Source organism: Thunnus albacares, chromosome 14, assembly GCF_914725855.1.
Source record: "Thunnus albacares chromosome 14, fThuAlb1.1, whole genome shotgun sequence".
Classification (NCBI taxonomy): domain Eukaryota; kingdom Metazoa; phylum Chordata; class Actinopteri; order Scombriformes; family Scombridae; genus Thunnus; species Thunnus albacares.
In genome coordinates this window covers 14,584,457-14,600,582 of record NC_058119.1, presented here as the reverse complement: position 1 = coordinate 14,600,582, position 16,126 = coordinate 14,584,457, and the positions used below count along the sequence as shown (strand labels likewise).

Below are 16,126 nucleotides of genomic sequence, written 5' to 3'. Positions count from 1 at the left end.
CACACACACACACACACACACACACACACACACACACACACACACACACACACACACACACACACTTATAGATTGGTTTTGGAGGATTTAACAGGGGTGGGCAAGGAGGATTTAGGGAGTGGCGATGCTGCTTCTGGGCAAAGTCAAATCAAAGAGTGCCAGACTGTCACTCTCTCTTTGTCCCTGGATACTACTTATTCACATGGCAAATTTATGAAGTGTTGACTCTCTTAAAGAACAAGCAGAGAGTAGTAGAGGAAAATGCTGCAGTTTGTGTGTCTGCCATTGATTTCCGGCTCATACAGTTGTCCTGCTTAAAGTATCTGACCTTCTGTGGCCTGTAAATAACAGGAAAGGTCCCTGGGATAATGTATTGGACAGAGGAATGCAATAACTTACACAGGCTATAATGATTTTCCCCATTCTTTAACAGTATTGTGTGTCTCTGTGTCTGGCTGAGGCACTCTTGACTTCATGGGAACTGTCTGCATCTCCAGGTCTGGACTGGGCTGACTTGACCTACTACTCTCCTGTTCTATGAGCCACAATCCTGGTAATATCCACTCCACTAACACCAACACCAACAACACCCCCTCCAGCCATCGGCTTGATCTCCACATGAAAGGGGCTGCGAGCTCATTACCACTGCCTAGGGCTCATCAGGGCCTCCAGTCCCCAGGCCCTTTATAAGCCAGAGAGGATGGAGAAATTCAGCCAGGAGGGAAGAGGAATGAAAGAAATCTTATATAGGGCTTGCCATCCAGGCAGCCAGGTGTTAAAGATACAGATAAGACGCAGGGAGGAAGTAATCAAGGGGGAGGAAAGGGAAGCGATAAGGAAGGTAGGACACGGTAGATGACAGAGAGGAAGTGAGGTACAGTAAAAGGGGTAGGGCGTACGATGATAAAGGGGAGAGCTGACAGAGGGAGGAGGCTTTCTACTCCTATCTCTGCGCGGTGTTTCATCCTCCGTAGGGCCCCAGTGTCACCCCGGCCTCCTCCAGCTTTGAAGTGATAATGGGACTTTTGGCTAATGCTCCACTGCAGGTGCCCCTGGCTCCCTCTCCCTCTCTGTCTCCCAGCATGGCCACATAGATGAGAGGAGATGAGAATCCTTTCAAAGTCTATAGATGAGGCCAATCTTTCTTCTCTCTCTGCCTCTCTTTCTTCCTTTCGCTCTATCTGCCACCCCCACTTACTATATCTCCACTCTATTTATTGCTTTCCAGTCACTGTCTGTCACTCTCAGGTCCTTCTATCGCCCTCTAACTCATTTTACCTTCTTTCCACTCCTCTCATTCTTTGTCTATTTACTTGATAGAACTGTAGTGCTACACTAGATTTGGGAGGGAGGCATTTGAAACTACTTGAAAAAACAATTTAGAGCTCATGGGGTGGGGGGGTCAACTTTCCAAGCTGTATAAACAATAAGTCAAGTGTAAAATAGGATATCTATAAAACGGAATTATTACAAAAGGTTTTTTATATTCCTCTCCTGCCCCACCTTCTTTTCTCTTTCACTGCTCTCCTCTCTTTCATCCTTTCTGCTTTCCAACGGTGCCTTCTATCTCTTTCCAACTCCCTCCTTCCCGATCAATATTCGATGCCTCTCTCCTCCTCCTCTTTTCTCCCTCTGAGGTGTCAGATTGGTGTGACTGCAGGCCCTCCTCCAGTTACAATGCACAACAGGTAAACACGCAAATACACACACACACACACACACACACACACACACACACACACACACACACACACACACACACACACACACACACACACACACACACACAGATCTGGCTGCATCTCAGATGTAACACTCATTTCTGGAAGCTTTGTTTGGGTGGGGTAGGTGTGTGTATACCCTTAGTTGAAACAACAGGGAGAGGGAATCGATTCCATCCCCCAGCGATTTCCTGTTTCACTGTATAAAGCTAAGAAGGAACAACACCTCCTGCACAGAACAACATACTGTTTCTCACCAAAAAATATCTCCACAGTAGGCATACACATACACACACACACACTCTGGGGCTAATGAGATCACTGCTTCATGCTGTGATACCAGCAGGAGAGTATTGTGAGAGGGAGCCAATATTGGAAACAGATAGGCATTTGTACTGGAATTCAGTCTTTCCTCTTCGTTCTGCTCACCAGCTCTGCACCTCAGCTCAATATGTGTTTTGCTGGAATGTGGGCTGTCCATTACCTAAGCAGACAAGTGTCTTTTGTTTACTGAAAAAGTAGGATGGCTGTAGAGAGAGTGCAGAGCAGAGATAAAGGAAAGAAGCTTCTGGTCGGATTTTACATTTAAGACAGCTGAAGTAGATGAAACAGATGATGTTTAAACTAGTATTTTCCAGGAGTATGTTTACATGCACCCAAACTGTGACTCATTATTGTGAATAACCAGATAACAGTAAACAGGTCGATTAAAGTATTTCCATGACTGACAACTGACAATTTGTTTAAAAGTCAATATAATGTCTGATAAGTATGCATTTTGTTGGTGTTTATTGTTTACATATTCATACATTTACAGAGATCCTTAATGCATGTTCTTCTTTGATGCACTGTGAACCACTGATTTAGAGTTTGATCAATGTTGTATTTTCCTAAATTTGTAATGGTAGCAGAGAATGATTGACAAAAATTGTGAAAAACTGAAAGTCAATATTTTGTTTGGTTGTGCTTGATTTGAAAAAGTTTTGCTTTGGAAGAGTAGTACTTACATGTTTCATTTTCTAGATGCAGTAGCATTTCAGGAAATATTGGAACACATTAAAGGACTATTATGGTATATTAAAGGTGCAAAGTCAGCCTATAAATTCAATCAGGGCAGAAGAGAGCCGACCTTGCCTCTCTGCAAGAGACCCTTTTAGAGAAGACAGACTCATTAATAAAGCCTGAGTTACCATCTTTAAACATAATAACTTTGATATCCATAATACATAGTTACCACATACCATTGTAAAACCTTTTTTGCAAAGCTCTTAGAAAAAATTGCAGCAGAGCAGATAATTTCCTTCGTGCAAAGTAATGGTCTCTGAGAATCAGGGTTTTAGGGCAGCTCATAGCACAGAAACTGCACTCCTTAAAGTTTTAAATGATCTTGTCTTAGCAGCTGACTGCTCAGCACACTTTATTACTCCTGTTGGATCTGCCCACGGTTTTTGACACTGTTGATCATAGTATTTTAATTGAACATCTTAAAAATTGCGTGGCCATTTCAGGTTTAGTTTTAGATTGGTTCAGTTCTTATCTTCCAGGAAGGTCATTCTGTGTGGAAATTGGGAATTATAAATCTACTGCTTTACCGCTAAAATATGGAGTTCCACAGGGATCCGTTCTTGGGCTCCTACTATTTTCCATTTACATTCTACAACTTGGTCATATTATTAAGACACACAGAGTCAGTTACCATTTCTATGCCGATGATACACTATTATACCCCTCCTTTCACACTAATGACACCAATCAATTAAACAACCCTCATGCTTGGTATTATTATTATTATTATTATTATTATTATTATTATTATTATTATTATTATTATTATATACTGATAAATAGATGCTGAGTGTTACAGCACAGCACTCAATACACTTTACTTGCAATTTTTGTTTTAACATTGAAGCTCTTTGCTTCAAAATACATTTTTCACTGCTAGACATTTTTAGAAACATCAATTTGCATTAAGTTCACTGTGGCCTTTCTGGTGCACACACAAAATCAAATGCCAGAATAATGTGTATAAATGTCAAGAGTAATTTTAAAGACTGAAAAGTAATCAAGCTCTGTTCATTATGCTATCTGAAATCTCACCTTTAAATTCAGTATAAATTCAGGTAATGTGCACATCACAGGTGCATGACTCTGAATGTTGCCTTGATTTGGTTATAATTGCAATGCACTCAGTGACACCAGGGTGCTAGTATAAGCACAGTACCCAACTACTGATGAGCAGCTCCACTGGAGCTGTAGGGGAGGAGGCAATGTGCTCAAGGGCACCTCAACAGTAGTTACAGAAAGAGAAACAGTGTCTCATTCACTTGGCCAACAATTTCCTAGCTGAGATTCAAACCAGCAAACCTGTTGCCACAACTTTGCGTCCTTCACCATTAGACTGCATCATCTTAACCTTATTAACATTGGGCGCACAAGGCGTCGTCTTTATGCAGTAAAACACTCAATCACCAAATTTTCAAGTTCAGCTGCTATGTGGCAGCATTTCCACAGCCTGTGGAGTCTCAAGAACAAAAGGCCTGGAGGTGTTCTAAGTATAAAGCCCTAAGAATGGACCTGCTTACCACAGACAGAGTGGAGACATAGCCCAGAGTTCACACACACATACGCAAACACACAAAAATATAGCCACAGGGAAGAGGAAGGAGTTCAACCAGAGATTCTCCTTCCAGAGGATAAAGGGATGTGTCTAAAGCCTGTAATTACATACACACACACACAACTAAAAATCCAAAAATCTCTTTCCATCCATTATACCACACTTTTCCCAAGCAATTGGATCAGATCTCTTTCACAAAATATGGGGCTCTTTTTGAGCCATTTCACCTCCCAACTTTTTCTTTTACTGTGTGAATTCCACGTGCTCAGAAAAAGATAAACAGCCTGAGTCAGAGCCCCACCAGAGCATTAGTTGCTACAGCAGCAAATCAGCAGGAGATGGGCAAAGTATGTGTGCAGTGGCATTTGTGTGATTGCGTGTGTGTGTGTGTGAAGGCATAATTTGCCCTGCAGTTTGTTTGTTTGTTCTTTTTAAATCTCTGAATCAGAGACAGAGCCTGAGGCCACAGGATAGGGCTGGAACGATCATTTACTGTACGTGTGTGGGTTTGCTGGGCACATGGGCATGTGTGGGTAGTTTCCTGCTTCTTTCTGCTTTGGAGGATGTTGGGAGGGGTTTCGATCTCCCCCCTCTCCCCTCTCACCTTTCCCTACCCATGCAAGGAGAGGCTGTGTTTGGATCTGCTTGGGTTAAATCCAACACTGAGCTCCAGAGTCTCGAGTCCAGACCCTAACAGCTCATAACTAGAGATTACACACAGATACTGTAGTCTTCTTGCTAAGCTCCTCGCACATGACACTTCCACATGATGATCCAGAGCAGATAGTGCTGATCGAAATCCCAGATCTCGAATCAAACCATAACGAGATGGACAGATGCACTGAGTCAGGGAAACACCTATTGCAGGGAGATTACACTCTATTAAGGCTGTGATGAATGACCTGGGTTTCTCATTCTGATAGCTGCGTTCATATGCCATGCTGCTTTACTGTACAGAGCCATTATACACACACATGTCCACTAAGCATGTGTTCATACACACACAAGCATGACAACCCGACTAGCATTATATGGGTTGTTAGTCCTGGCCGGGATTGCAGCATTCCACAAGCCCCTGCTTGGAGATTCCAGGGGGTGTGTGTGTGCGCATGTGTGCGTGTGTGTGTGTGTGTGTGAGGACATGAGGGGCAGCCTTTTCTCCCGTGTGTCAGTTCCAATCTGGACAAGGCGAAGCCAGCCGTCACAGAGGCAAACTGTCAGCGGTGGCACAGAGAGGAGGAGGAGGAGGCCTCCTTCGGCAGTTCCGCGAGTGAAATCCCTGTGTGTGTATACTCATGACGGATCTAGACCACACTGTGATGTCTTATTCATGCCGTATCAATTCATAATGACCAGGCCAGTCCCCAATGTGGGAGCATACATGTGCGCACACCCACAAGTACTCACACATGTGCATGATTGGGACGGTCATCGTAGAATAACTTGTGTGTGTGTGTTTGTGCATGTTTGCTTGTGCGAATATCTAGAGCATCAGAGCTGGTATAAGCGGGTATGTAGAGCAGTGTGTACCAGATGCTGGACACACACACACACACACACACACACACACACACACAAACACACGCACACAAAACAGCACTGATGTCCCTGCGCTCTAGTGTGAATATTTAACAAGCTCCAATCCATCTGTTCAATTATTTATGAGGAAGGACACAGAATCGTTAGTAAATATAAACACTGCTGTTTCTTTGCCCTTTCTGCCATATCCTTTCTTTTGCACCTCTGACCATCTCATTCCCTCGTCTTCCAGTCTCTTCTTCTGTCCCTTTTTTTCTCTTGTCATTCTTTCTCTCTCTCTCGCTCCCCCTGCGCTGCTGTTTTGAATATTTCAGATGGCGGAGTGGTTTTTAAATTACCCCCTTTTGGCTTCCGCTCTTCCTCACATGGTCTGGTCTGCATTTCTCTCTCACACACGGTCCGACTCGTAAAGAAAACAGCGACAAGCCATAAAAGCCACTTTTACCAGCTGACAAGGACAGGGGCAGGAAGAGGGACAGGAGCAAGGAGTTTAGGTTTAAACATATCTTTCTCTGAGATTTCTCACTCCAAGAAAAGACCACGAGCAAAATTCTATTCACCTCCATTGTATCGGGGTGAAAAATCTCAGAGACAGATATCTCAAAACTTGGACACATTTAATCAAATGTAGAGCACGGCTAGATACCATTACAGGTAATTGAAAGTGAATGTTTTTTGTAATTTGGGAGAAGCAGCACCTTAAGTAGCCAGTTTCTCTGATAATTTCCTGGTAATTTGCTTTCATTGTGTCTCAAGTTAACTTTACTCACTGAAGTCTTTGCTATCAGTGTTTACTTAGTGTCAGACAAACCACAGTCAAGAAATCAGGATGTCTGCCATCGATGGCACAGAAACCTCCTGATGAAGACGGGTTGCCATGGGGACTGCTGCCAAGAGGGGGCCCAAACGGTCCTCTGAGAGAGAGAGAGAGAGAGCGAGAGAGACAGAGAAAGAGAGAGAGAGAGAGACCTAGCACGTCGAGGCAGGTCATTCATCAGCAGAGACAAAGAGAAGGAAACGACAAGACCAGCTTGGACCATTAACAGCCTGCCAGGCACACATGCGCGGACACACACACACACACACACACCCAGCACAGTATTATGGAAACACTTAAAAACAGTCACAAAGAGGGAAAAAAACACATTCACATATCAGTCTTTCATGCAGTCATAAACAAAAAGTCAAAAGTTTGAAAGAGTTAATTTGCTTGCTTCGTGGCACAAAAAAGTCCTGGAGCACCAGAGCAGGTTTACAAGCCAATCCATCTGCAGCAAATGAATAAGGAAAATACTATATACTGAATGGTAACAAAGTCAAAAACAAGCAGGAATACTGTGACAGAGAGATGATTTATAGGTTTAATGATAGTGCACATTATTTATTCTAGATCTTCATCCCCCAAAACAATTATTTCTTCTCACACTGCGCTACCGTTCCCTAAGCATCAAGCAATCAACAAACAGAAAACACAGCATCCCTCCAACACAAACACAGAATAGGCAGCTCCGCATCAACACATAGTTGAAGCTGCTCTTTTATCTGCAGTCAAAGCCATATAAAGAACGTAATCCCTCGTGTATGCATCCCATCCACACATTAGCACACAGAGATGTAATTATAGTGTTATTCTGTGTCTGTTTGTGTCTAATTAGTGTTATTTACATTTTCCCTCTTTTCTCTCTCTTGTGTGTGCGCGCATGTACACCGTGTGTCACCCAGCCAGTGTTTCAGCGTGTGTTTAGGGTTTGTGTATATCAGTATACCCGTCGTCAAGCATTAGCACGAAAATGAAAGATGGAAAAAAGGATCTTAAAGAAGGATGAGACACGCCCCCTCTCCGTTCCTTTGCCAGGGTTTCCTCCACTCCCCTGTAGGTGCAGGTACTACCACACCCTTCCCTCCTCCTCCTTCATACCCCCCAGGGAGACACACAAGGGAAAACCTCTCCTAACTATCCCCTCACCCCACTACGTAATACCGCATGTTAGCCATTAATGAAAGGAACACCCCTTCAAACAAGCCTGTGTTGTTGCCGGTGTTACACCGTATTTGGTGACCCAACAGATTCTGTGACCTGCCCTGATATTCTTACCCTAACCATCTCACTCCTCATGCCTAAACCTAATCAACCCTAACCAACACTGCAGGTCACAGAATCTGATGGGTCACCAAATACGGTGTATCACCGGCATTTGTTTATGGCAGCAACAAGCAACACAGTAATCAAAAACCACAAAATACCCCTTCGCCTCCTCCTCCCCCAGCCCCCATTCTGAGCTCAAACCAGATGCTATTCCCCAGGGCCAGCTATCAGGCTAACTGTTCCGCACTCCTCCAACTCAACTCACCTATCACCTCCTTTTGCCTCCATCCTTCCTCCTGCTCTCCCACTGCGAAAAGACACTAATTACAGACATGGATGAGTAGATTACAGATCTGAAGTGCAGTGGAAGTGGGATGAGGAGAAGTCAGGGGTGGTGGGCTGGGGGCAACAGGTCGTTAACACTGATGAATGCAACTCTATTTTCGCTGTTATTGTTCACTGATGTTCTGTGCTGTGCCTCTCGCCTCTGCGCCGCAGTTCCCATGCCTTCTCATCACTGCCATCCATCACAGGCAGCTTTAACTAACTCTAACTATCTCTAATCATCTCTAATCAATTCCAATTATCTCTGCTCAGCCCCTCATGCATCAGTGTCTCTGGTATCTCTCGGGCATGGGAAGAGACAGGGGAGCAGGGGTGTAGATAAAGAGGTGGGCTCTCAAAACAGAAAGCTGAACACATAGCTCAATAAAACTGTAGCTATTCAGCACTATTCTCTGTTTTCTACATAAAACAGGACATTTAGAATGACTCATTTTGCGCAACTTCAACATAAACACACTTTTCATTTATTGAAATACTTTGGATAGCCAACCAACTTGGGATCAAACTTTAGTTATTATTCTAAAACATAGAAAGTAATTATTGCTCAATATGATTTTCTCCTAGTGCTGTACTTTAGTAGGTTTAAGATTTTTTAAAATCAGTGCTCTAGCCAGAACACTTTTCATTATTTCTCCATCCTCCCTTTGTAGTGAAAACTCATTACCCCGTTAGTTTAATGACTGCATGGGAGTCAAGTGTGTAAAAACTCCCCACAAAACAACAGTCCTCTGCTCATTTAACCAACGGCCTTTTATTAACCCGGCTAGCTTTTCCTCAAAAGTTTAATGAGAGCAACGATCTCATCTGCTATCCCTCCCTCCTCTATCCCCTACGTCCTTCTTTCTGTTTGTCCTCTCAGCAGGATGCCGAAGACAAATAGCCACTTTGTTATACAAGCTTTTCCACAAACCCTCACTCCAGAATGAGCAAAAAGAGGGGAGTAAAAGAGATGGAGAGGAAGAGTGTAAAAAGTACAGAGAGAGGGAAAAGGGGCAATTAATCCTGCGTCCAAAGAGAAGAGAAACCATCTGGGTTAGTGCTCCACCTTAGGGCAGTGGGCTTTCACATTAACCCCTCTTGTTAAGATCATAAAGGCAGACCCTAACAAGCCCCAGTGAGCACTTTGAGCAAGTGCAAAGACACACACACATATAACCATAAGATCTCCGCCAGATGTGTATAGTCAAGATGGCGGTGAAGATAACAAAAACAGGGATTTATTTATCAGGTATGGAATTAATCTGCAGATGCTCTGGTTCAAGATGAGACCAAACTTTCAGTTTTTTAGCCATGACAAAGGCTAAAATGCGGCCTGCAACAGACTAGGAAAGCCTTGTTTTAAGCCTAGCCGATTGACAGAAATGCCTTTTGCTATGTCGCAATGCATATCGTAAAACGGCGAGGACTGCTGCAAAAACGAAAGTCTAAGTTTTTTGATGGGCTCATAAGGAATAATCAATATTTATTTGAATTCACAATACAATCTGCTCTCAAGGTACCGAAATTTGGCACCAATTGATCAGACATGGCAACAAGGCATGACTGGTTGTCCCTTGCAGAAACAAGATTCCTAACTGAAGCAGTTGTTGATCACCCCCTACCGGCTAGTTAAGAGGAGTGAGGAGTCAGCAGTCAATGGCGGTATAAAACAGCGCAGTCGATGGCGTTATAAAATAAAATTTTTCAAAAATTGTGAATCACCACAATCACGAGAGGTCCTTGAGCACGCAGTCATAAATGTGCACAAAAGATATTAGGCTGATGGGGCCAGTAGTATGTGAGATTAGCTGCGGACAGATACACACACGGACACACGCATGATCTCCTTCAGGCTTATACCTGGCAGAGATAAATATATATACATATGCGACCATATACTCTCTTTCTCTGTCTCTGACTTTCTCTCTTTCTCTCTCTCTGTCTTCCTCACACACACACACACACACACACACACACACAAAAGTAAATATGAAATAGCGAAGAAAGTCTTCCCCTGGGAACTGAGAACCTTTTAAGTCCATTAAAAGCTGCTGGCGGGAGCAAGACAGGCTGTAACCTAACCGCATCAGACTGGAACCAGAATCCATGGTGTGGCCCAGACACACGGCTCAGGAGTTAAGAAACACATTAAGAAAAACCTTTGTCTTTTCCTGCTGTTCCTGATCCCACACTACTAGACCTAATTTTTAACAAGTGCTAGGATTCTTCAACAAAGTAATACCTGTCAATCAACCACAGATTGTATTATTTTCAATTCCATGGTCCTGGGTTGTACATTTGTTTTAACTGCTAAAGAATATACAGCGCATTCACACCTGGAAAGCTTCAAGGTCCATTACGGTTCTCTTTTATCCAGCCAAGGATAAAGAACTAATGAGTGTATACACAGACACATAGCAAATCGATCAAGCAATGTTAAACAAAGTCTCTTTATCCAGAATGTGGCTGAAAATCCACCGCTAGGTTTAGAATAATGAGCGTGAAGTTAGACTGGATGAAACAGGGGAGCTGTGTTAGCACAATCCTCTGGCTGTTGGCAGAGCCTGTTGCTCCAGATGGACTAATCACGCTTGTTCAAGGCCATCCGCTGGTCTGGAAGGCCTTGGTCTGCTCTGTGTCTTTTCCAGCTAGACAGACAACTCAGAGCTGCTCAGTGTTAGCGACCCACAAGCAGGCCAGCCTTGCCCCAAAGGATGACGCTTTGCCCTAAAACCCTACAGGATGACTTTGGCATAATGATAGGTGATGTGGGGAGATAGTTGCGAGGAAGTGACAGATAGATTCAAGATGGTGTTAAACATCAAACGCAAGATAAACAGATGGGGGGCTGAGGCCAGGATCATTGGTTAGTAGTACCACTATGCGGATAGAAGGGAGGGAAATGATTTTTCCATGTCCCACTGTTTCATTATTCCCAGATGCTCCAGGTAATCTGAACTGGAATAATGAGAGCTGGAATGATCAGCTAGCAACAGCGACACTGATTATCCCAAAGATTAAAAAAAACACTAAGCCTTTATGCAGATGGGAATAAAGTTTAGTATTACTGTGGGATTGCCTCACTGTATGGGGCACATAAGTGTAAGAATGTGTGGGTGTGTGACATTATGGGATTGGCCTTAAGTGGAAACCAAATCAAGACAATAGCCGTGTTTCCATCTAATGTCAAGTGAAATTTAAGTGAACTTTTGAAATGTCATAAAAAGAAAAAAAAAGTGAATAGGTGTGATTCCATCAACTGGTTTGAAGCGAATAAACCAGGCTACGCAAAGCGTACTTTCATCAGAAGTTGGCAGTATAGGGTACATTAAGCATGGCTGTAATCAACAGAGTAGAAGAAGTAGATGTTGCGAACGGAAACAAAATCATCTACGAGAGAAAAATGGAGAGAGGTCTTCAGGAATTTGTTTCAACTGGGCAAGTTGTAATTTTTCTTTCATGTCAGCTAGTGTTGGCCATGTTTTTGTGTGAAAATGGGAATGGGAATATCTGGGAAGACGCTGAAAGCGGAAATAGGTGATTAGTGTGAGTTAAATGTTCACTACGTTAGAACTTATTCAACAAATGTGTTTCCATTTCCCATTTAGAGCATTAACTTTTTTTCTGAAAAAGGCAAAAACCACCTCAAGCGAGCATGAAAACTTTTTTGCAAAATTGAGGAAGTTTTTTCAATTTTGCCTTTTCCATCAACCTTTTCTAATGCAATACTTCAAAATGCACATAAAAATACATTGATGCAAACAAGGCTTGTGATGACACATTTCATTCATTGGATGGAGACATACGAGTCCACTGACAAAACGATCTCATTAAGACACGCAGACATCCTTTAACCTGGAACAATGTTCAAAACCTAATGTGTCCCTTAGCTCAAGCCCCAGTGTCACACCAACTCCCTGTCACCAGTGGATTCTCTCAGACAGAGTAGCACAGAGAAATTGCAAATGATTTAGCATGAAGGCCCAACAATATGGAACAAACTCAGATGTTCTACTCATGCAGTCCACTTTGTCTCGCCGACAATAAGAATAGTGGGGATCACAGGGAAGACGCACACATCTTAATTATTGGGGATAAAGTCAAGACCTGCTGACATTCCGGCAAGTGAAACTGAAGCTTAATCGTTGTTTAATTGTGTTTAAACCACACTAAACCAAAGCCAACATTCATCAAACCTGCTGAAACCATGCTGTGCAGTGTTATAGAACATAATATCTTTGAGCGACATTGGTGTTGAGAGAGATAGCATGTGTACTGACAGAGAAGGAAAAGTGAGTGTACTCAATTGAAATAAAAAACTGAGTGTACTTACAGTCGAGACAGGGCAGGGTTCTTCTGAAACAGCAACTCAGGAAGCTGCTGCAGTTGATTACGGTTCAGCCGCCTGCGGCAGGGAAAACATATGATCAACCAGTGAGTTTGTATGTGTGTGTCTATGCATGCGTGCCCTTGAGTGTGTAGGCTGTGAATAATTTCTGCAAGCTGCCGTAGAATCGGCTTAGCCACAGGCTATTGTGTTTCAGTGTGCTCTGAATGTCACATAAATATCCAACTGAAAGTTCAGGGGAATTAAACTGCTAGTCAGAGACAGCGTCGTAAATTATCTCTGCACAGTTAAATTACAATGCTGCACCGGGTAGAATTCAGTCCTCTGCTGACTTTCCCAGAGTAACAGAATAGCAACATTTCCATTTAAACAAGTGAATTACATCCACCAGTTATCTGAACATGAGCAGATTTAATCTGGGGTAAACTATCAAAACAAGATGTTTCTAAATAAAATTAAGAGAAATGGATGAGCCTATTCAAGCCCAAGGAAGCAGTGACAGGAATGGTGGTTGGCAACAGACTCCATGTCAAACAACTAACGTCCAAGACTGGCAGGCTTTATGCAAATACAACAATTAAGTCAATGAGGAACAGACTGTTGCTAATCTGTTGGAAACCACAACTCTCTTCCCCCTGAATGGCCCATTGGAGGCACATGGGAGCGAATACAGCGGCTGTGGCACAGAGAGGCTGCAAATCTGAAAGGCAGGCTGCTGCCATGCCTTCAGACACTTTCAGACAGATGTTGGGACCAGTGCCACTCTCTGTATACACTGAGAAGAGTGCTTGGCCAGCTGAGGTGGAGATTTAGTGCGTAATGGGCATTAATGGTCTGCTGCTGCTGCTGCGTTCACACTGAACTGTACCTGCTGGTGGGTTAGTGGCTTTTAAACATTAGAGAAACGAGCCGCTTAATTTCCACATTGGTCTGGCACATGGATATGTCTACCCAAAGTTTGGGATCAGTTGAATATGGAGAGGGAGGGAAGGCGAGTGGTACATGGCCTCTAGTTTAGTGATGTAAATTGTTAATGTGGGTTTCAGATCAGGGGAAAGTCTTTTATAAGTTAACCACTATGTGTGCATGACGGCATGTGTCCATAAAGTCATCTGCTGTGCAGGTTTCCATGTGGGTAGCACTATTGATTTGCTAATAGGCTGGTTGAGGTGTGGTTGACTGTGTTTGTGTGTTTTCCCAGCCGGTTTACAAGCTGTCGAGGAGTCCTGGTGCTGTTCAGATGAGCCAGGGTCTGCGGTGGGGGAGGCCTCTTAAGCCCACATATCCCACTGAGGGCATTCCTGTCAGGCAAAGCTAATAAAAAATACCCCCAGCCCACGCTGTACCCTCTCAGCACCATCCGACCACAATGGAATGACAGGGAAGTGCCTCATACTTGATCCGCCATTTATGGTTGGTTCCTCCTGTTAGTCCCATTACACACAACTAATACAAGGACTCAACAGAGATCAGTAGAAGGGTGGGATTTTCATTTGAAGTTCAAGTTTAGAAAAGAAATAAAAATGTGTTATTTCTTGTAAGTCTATCTGTAGACGACCCTGGGTGGTACTCACAGTCTCTCCAGCTCCTTCATGTCATCAAAAGCCCCACGCTCAATCACAGTAATCTGATTCTCCATCAGCTGCCTGCAGAGAGAAGACAAGAAAGACAGAGAGTTTTAGAAATTACGTGACACAGTGCGGCTTTGATTTTTTTTGTGTGTAGATGGTCACTCCAGCTTTAACAAAGTATAGGGGGATTTTGGGGTTTGGGTGGCAAGATTCTTGCAGTATGTATATTCAAGCTGGGTGCAGTATATTCAACACCTCTCACACACACACAAACACACACACACACACACACAGAGGGCAGTGGTGTGGACTGAGGGCACTGTGTGGAATCTTGGCAAAAGAAGCAGGGATAGCAGCCAGGAAAGTTTTCCAAGGTGGCTTAGAAAGTGTGGGTCTGGGCTCTGGTGTGGTCCACTGGGTGTAGCAGCTGGGTGGAGACGGGACGAAAGGTAGGCAGGGGGTCAGAGAGTGTGAGAGGGGAAACTGAGTTGAGCTCCAAGGTTTTTATAATTGGCACTATCAAGGGAAAGTAGTTTGTGTGTTTATGTGTGTCTGTTGGATGGCATAATTGGACAGTATCAGAGCTGCGGGCACTACATCAAGGCTATTAATGATACACAAACAAGGATGCACATACACATACAGTACAAGCACACAATCATGCACGCAAGCAGGAACACAGCCTTTCCTCACCTACACTGCCAAAGCTAACGCACAAAAAAGAGGCGTGGATGGTTTTGGAAGTGTTACAATAACACAAGGTCGGGAAGGAGAGAAAAGCGTCCAGCAGCTTTAGAAGCAACAAGAGCGTTCCTTCATTACGTATACAACTGTTCTGTGTTGAAGGCAACCTCTCATGTCTCCTGTGAGGCTGCGCCGAGCTGCAACTCAGCAGTCTGGGCTTCCTCCCCATCGAATATAAATGCTAATCACTGTTCGCACTCCATAAACATAGAGAGAAAAGTGCAATTCACCTCCGATCTCTTTCTCATGAATTTAGATGGAAGTGAAAAAAAAATCGTGATGAGTACTTCTGAATTGAGAGAACTTTTTTATAGATAGTCTGAGTGCATATAGCTCTCAATTTCTCTGATCTCTTTCTACCCATCTTTTCCCGATTGTTCCTCTATTGTGTCTGAGTTTCCTCACACACACACACGCATACACAAATTGCTGATTTAGACCAACCAAGCACCCAGTGCCATACGAATGGAGGTAAATCAGCTGTGTTGGTTTTGGACTGACAGGATAGATGGCAGCTGACTGTAAAGATAAACCTCCTGTTTATCTTTTCCTGTTTGGCTCCTTCTGGGGGTTGCTCAGGGGTCAGCAGGATCAGAGGTCACCCTTTAACACCTCCAGACAAACTTTTTTTCTGTCTGCACATACAGACATGCATGCACCTAGACCATGTTAACCATGTATCATGTATATGTTTGGCTGCCATTTAAGAAAGCGAGCAGAGCCGGTATGTGTTTGTGCATGTGTTTATTATGTGTAGCGCAGCGGTGGCTGTGAGGGAAACAGAGACTTTATAGCAAGGGAAGTTGTGTCTTTAGTACCCCTGCAAGGAGTTGTTTCCTTCTTACCTTCTAGTGACAACCTGGCGACATGAAGGCATTTAACCTCCACGTGGGGGTAGAGGGTAGTGCAAAGGCAGACGTGAGGGGACAAGGAGCTTTGGGAACTAGCTGAAGCTCAGAAAAGAAGCGTAGGACAGGGGGATGGGCAAGTAACGATGAGGCTCGAAAATAGTCGAGCTTTGCTGGGCAGTAGGAATTATGTGCAGCTCGTGTTACATTTAAAACATGTTCAGGTCTACACAGCTTCCCCTTCGGCAGTGTTTTTATCACCTATGGCACTACTCGCAAGTGTGTGTGCACACATGCACTCATATAGACACTTTTACAACTACTT

General features: G+C 43.6%; 1 protein-coding gene across 2 annotated transcripts in view; it reads right to left on the bottom strand.

Annotated features, from left to right (window-relative positions):
* slit1a (slit homolog 1a (Drosophila)) overlaps nucleotides 1-16,126 on the bottom strand; it is an 88,551-nt gene that overhangs the window by 60,075 nt on the left and 12,350 nt on the right. For both annotated transcript variants that reach the window (XM_044373069.1, XM_044373070.1), the window contains exons 3-4: nucleotides 14,213-14,284; nucleotides 12,624-12,695 (exon numbers count right to left, since the gene is read on the bottom strand). In XM_044373069.1, coding sequence (XP_044229004.1) covers nucleotides 12,624-12,695; nucleotides 14,213-14,284 — 144 coding nt within the window. The remainder of the gene's footprint in view (nucleotides 1-12,623; nucleotides 12,696-14,212; nucleotides 14,285-16,126) is intronic.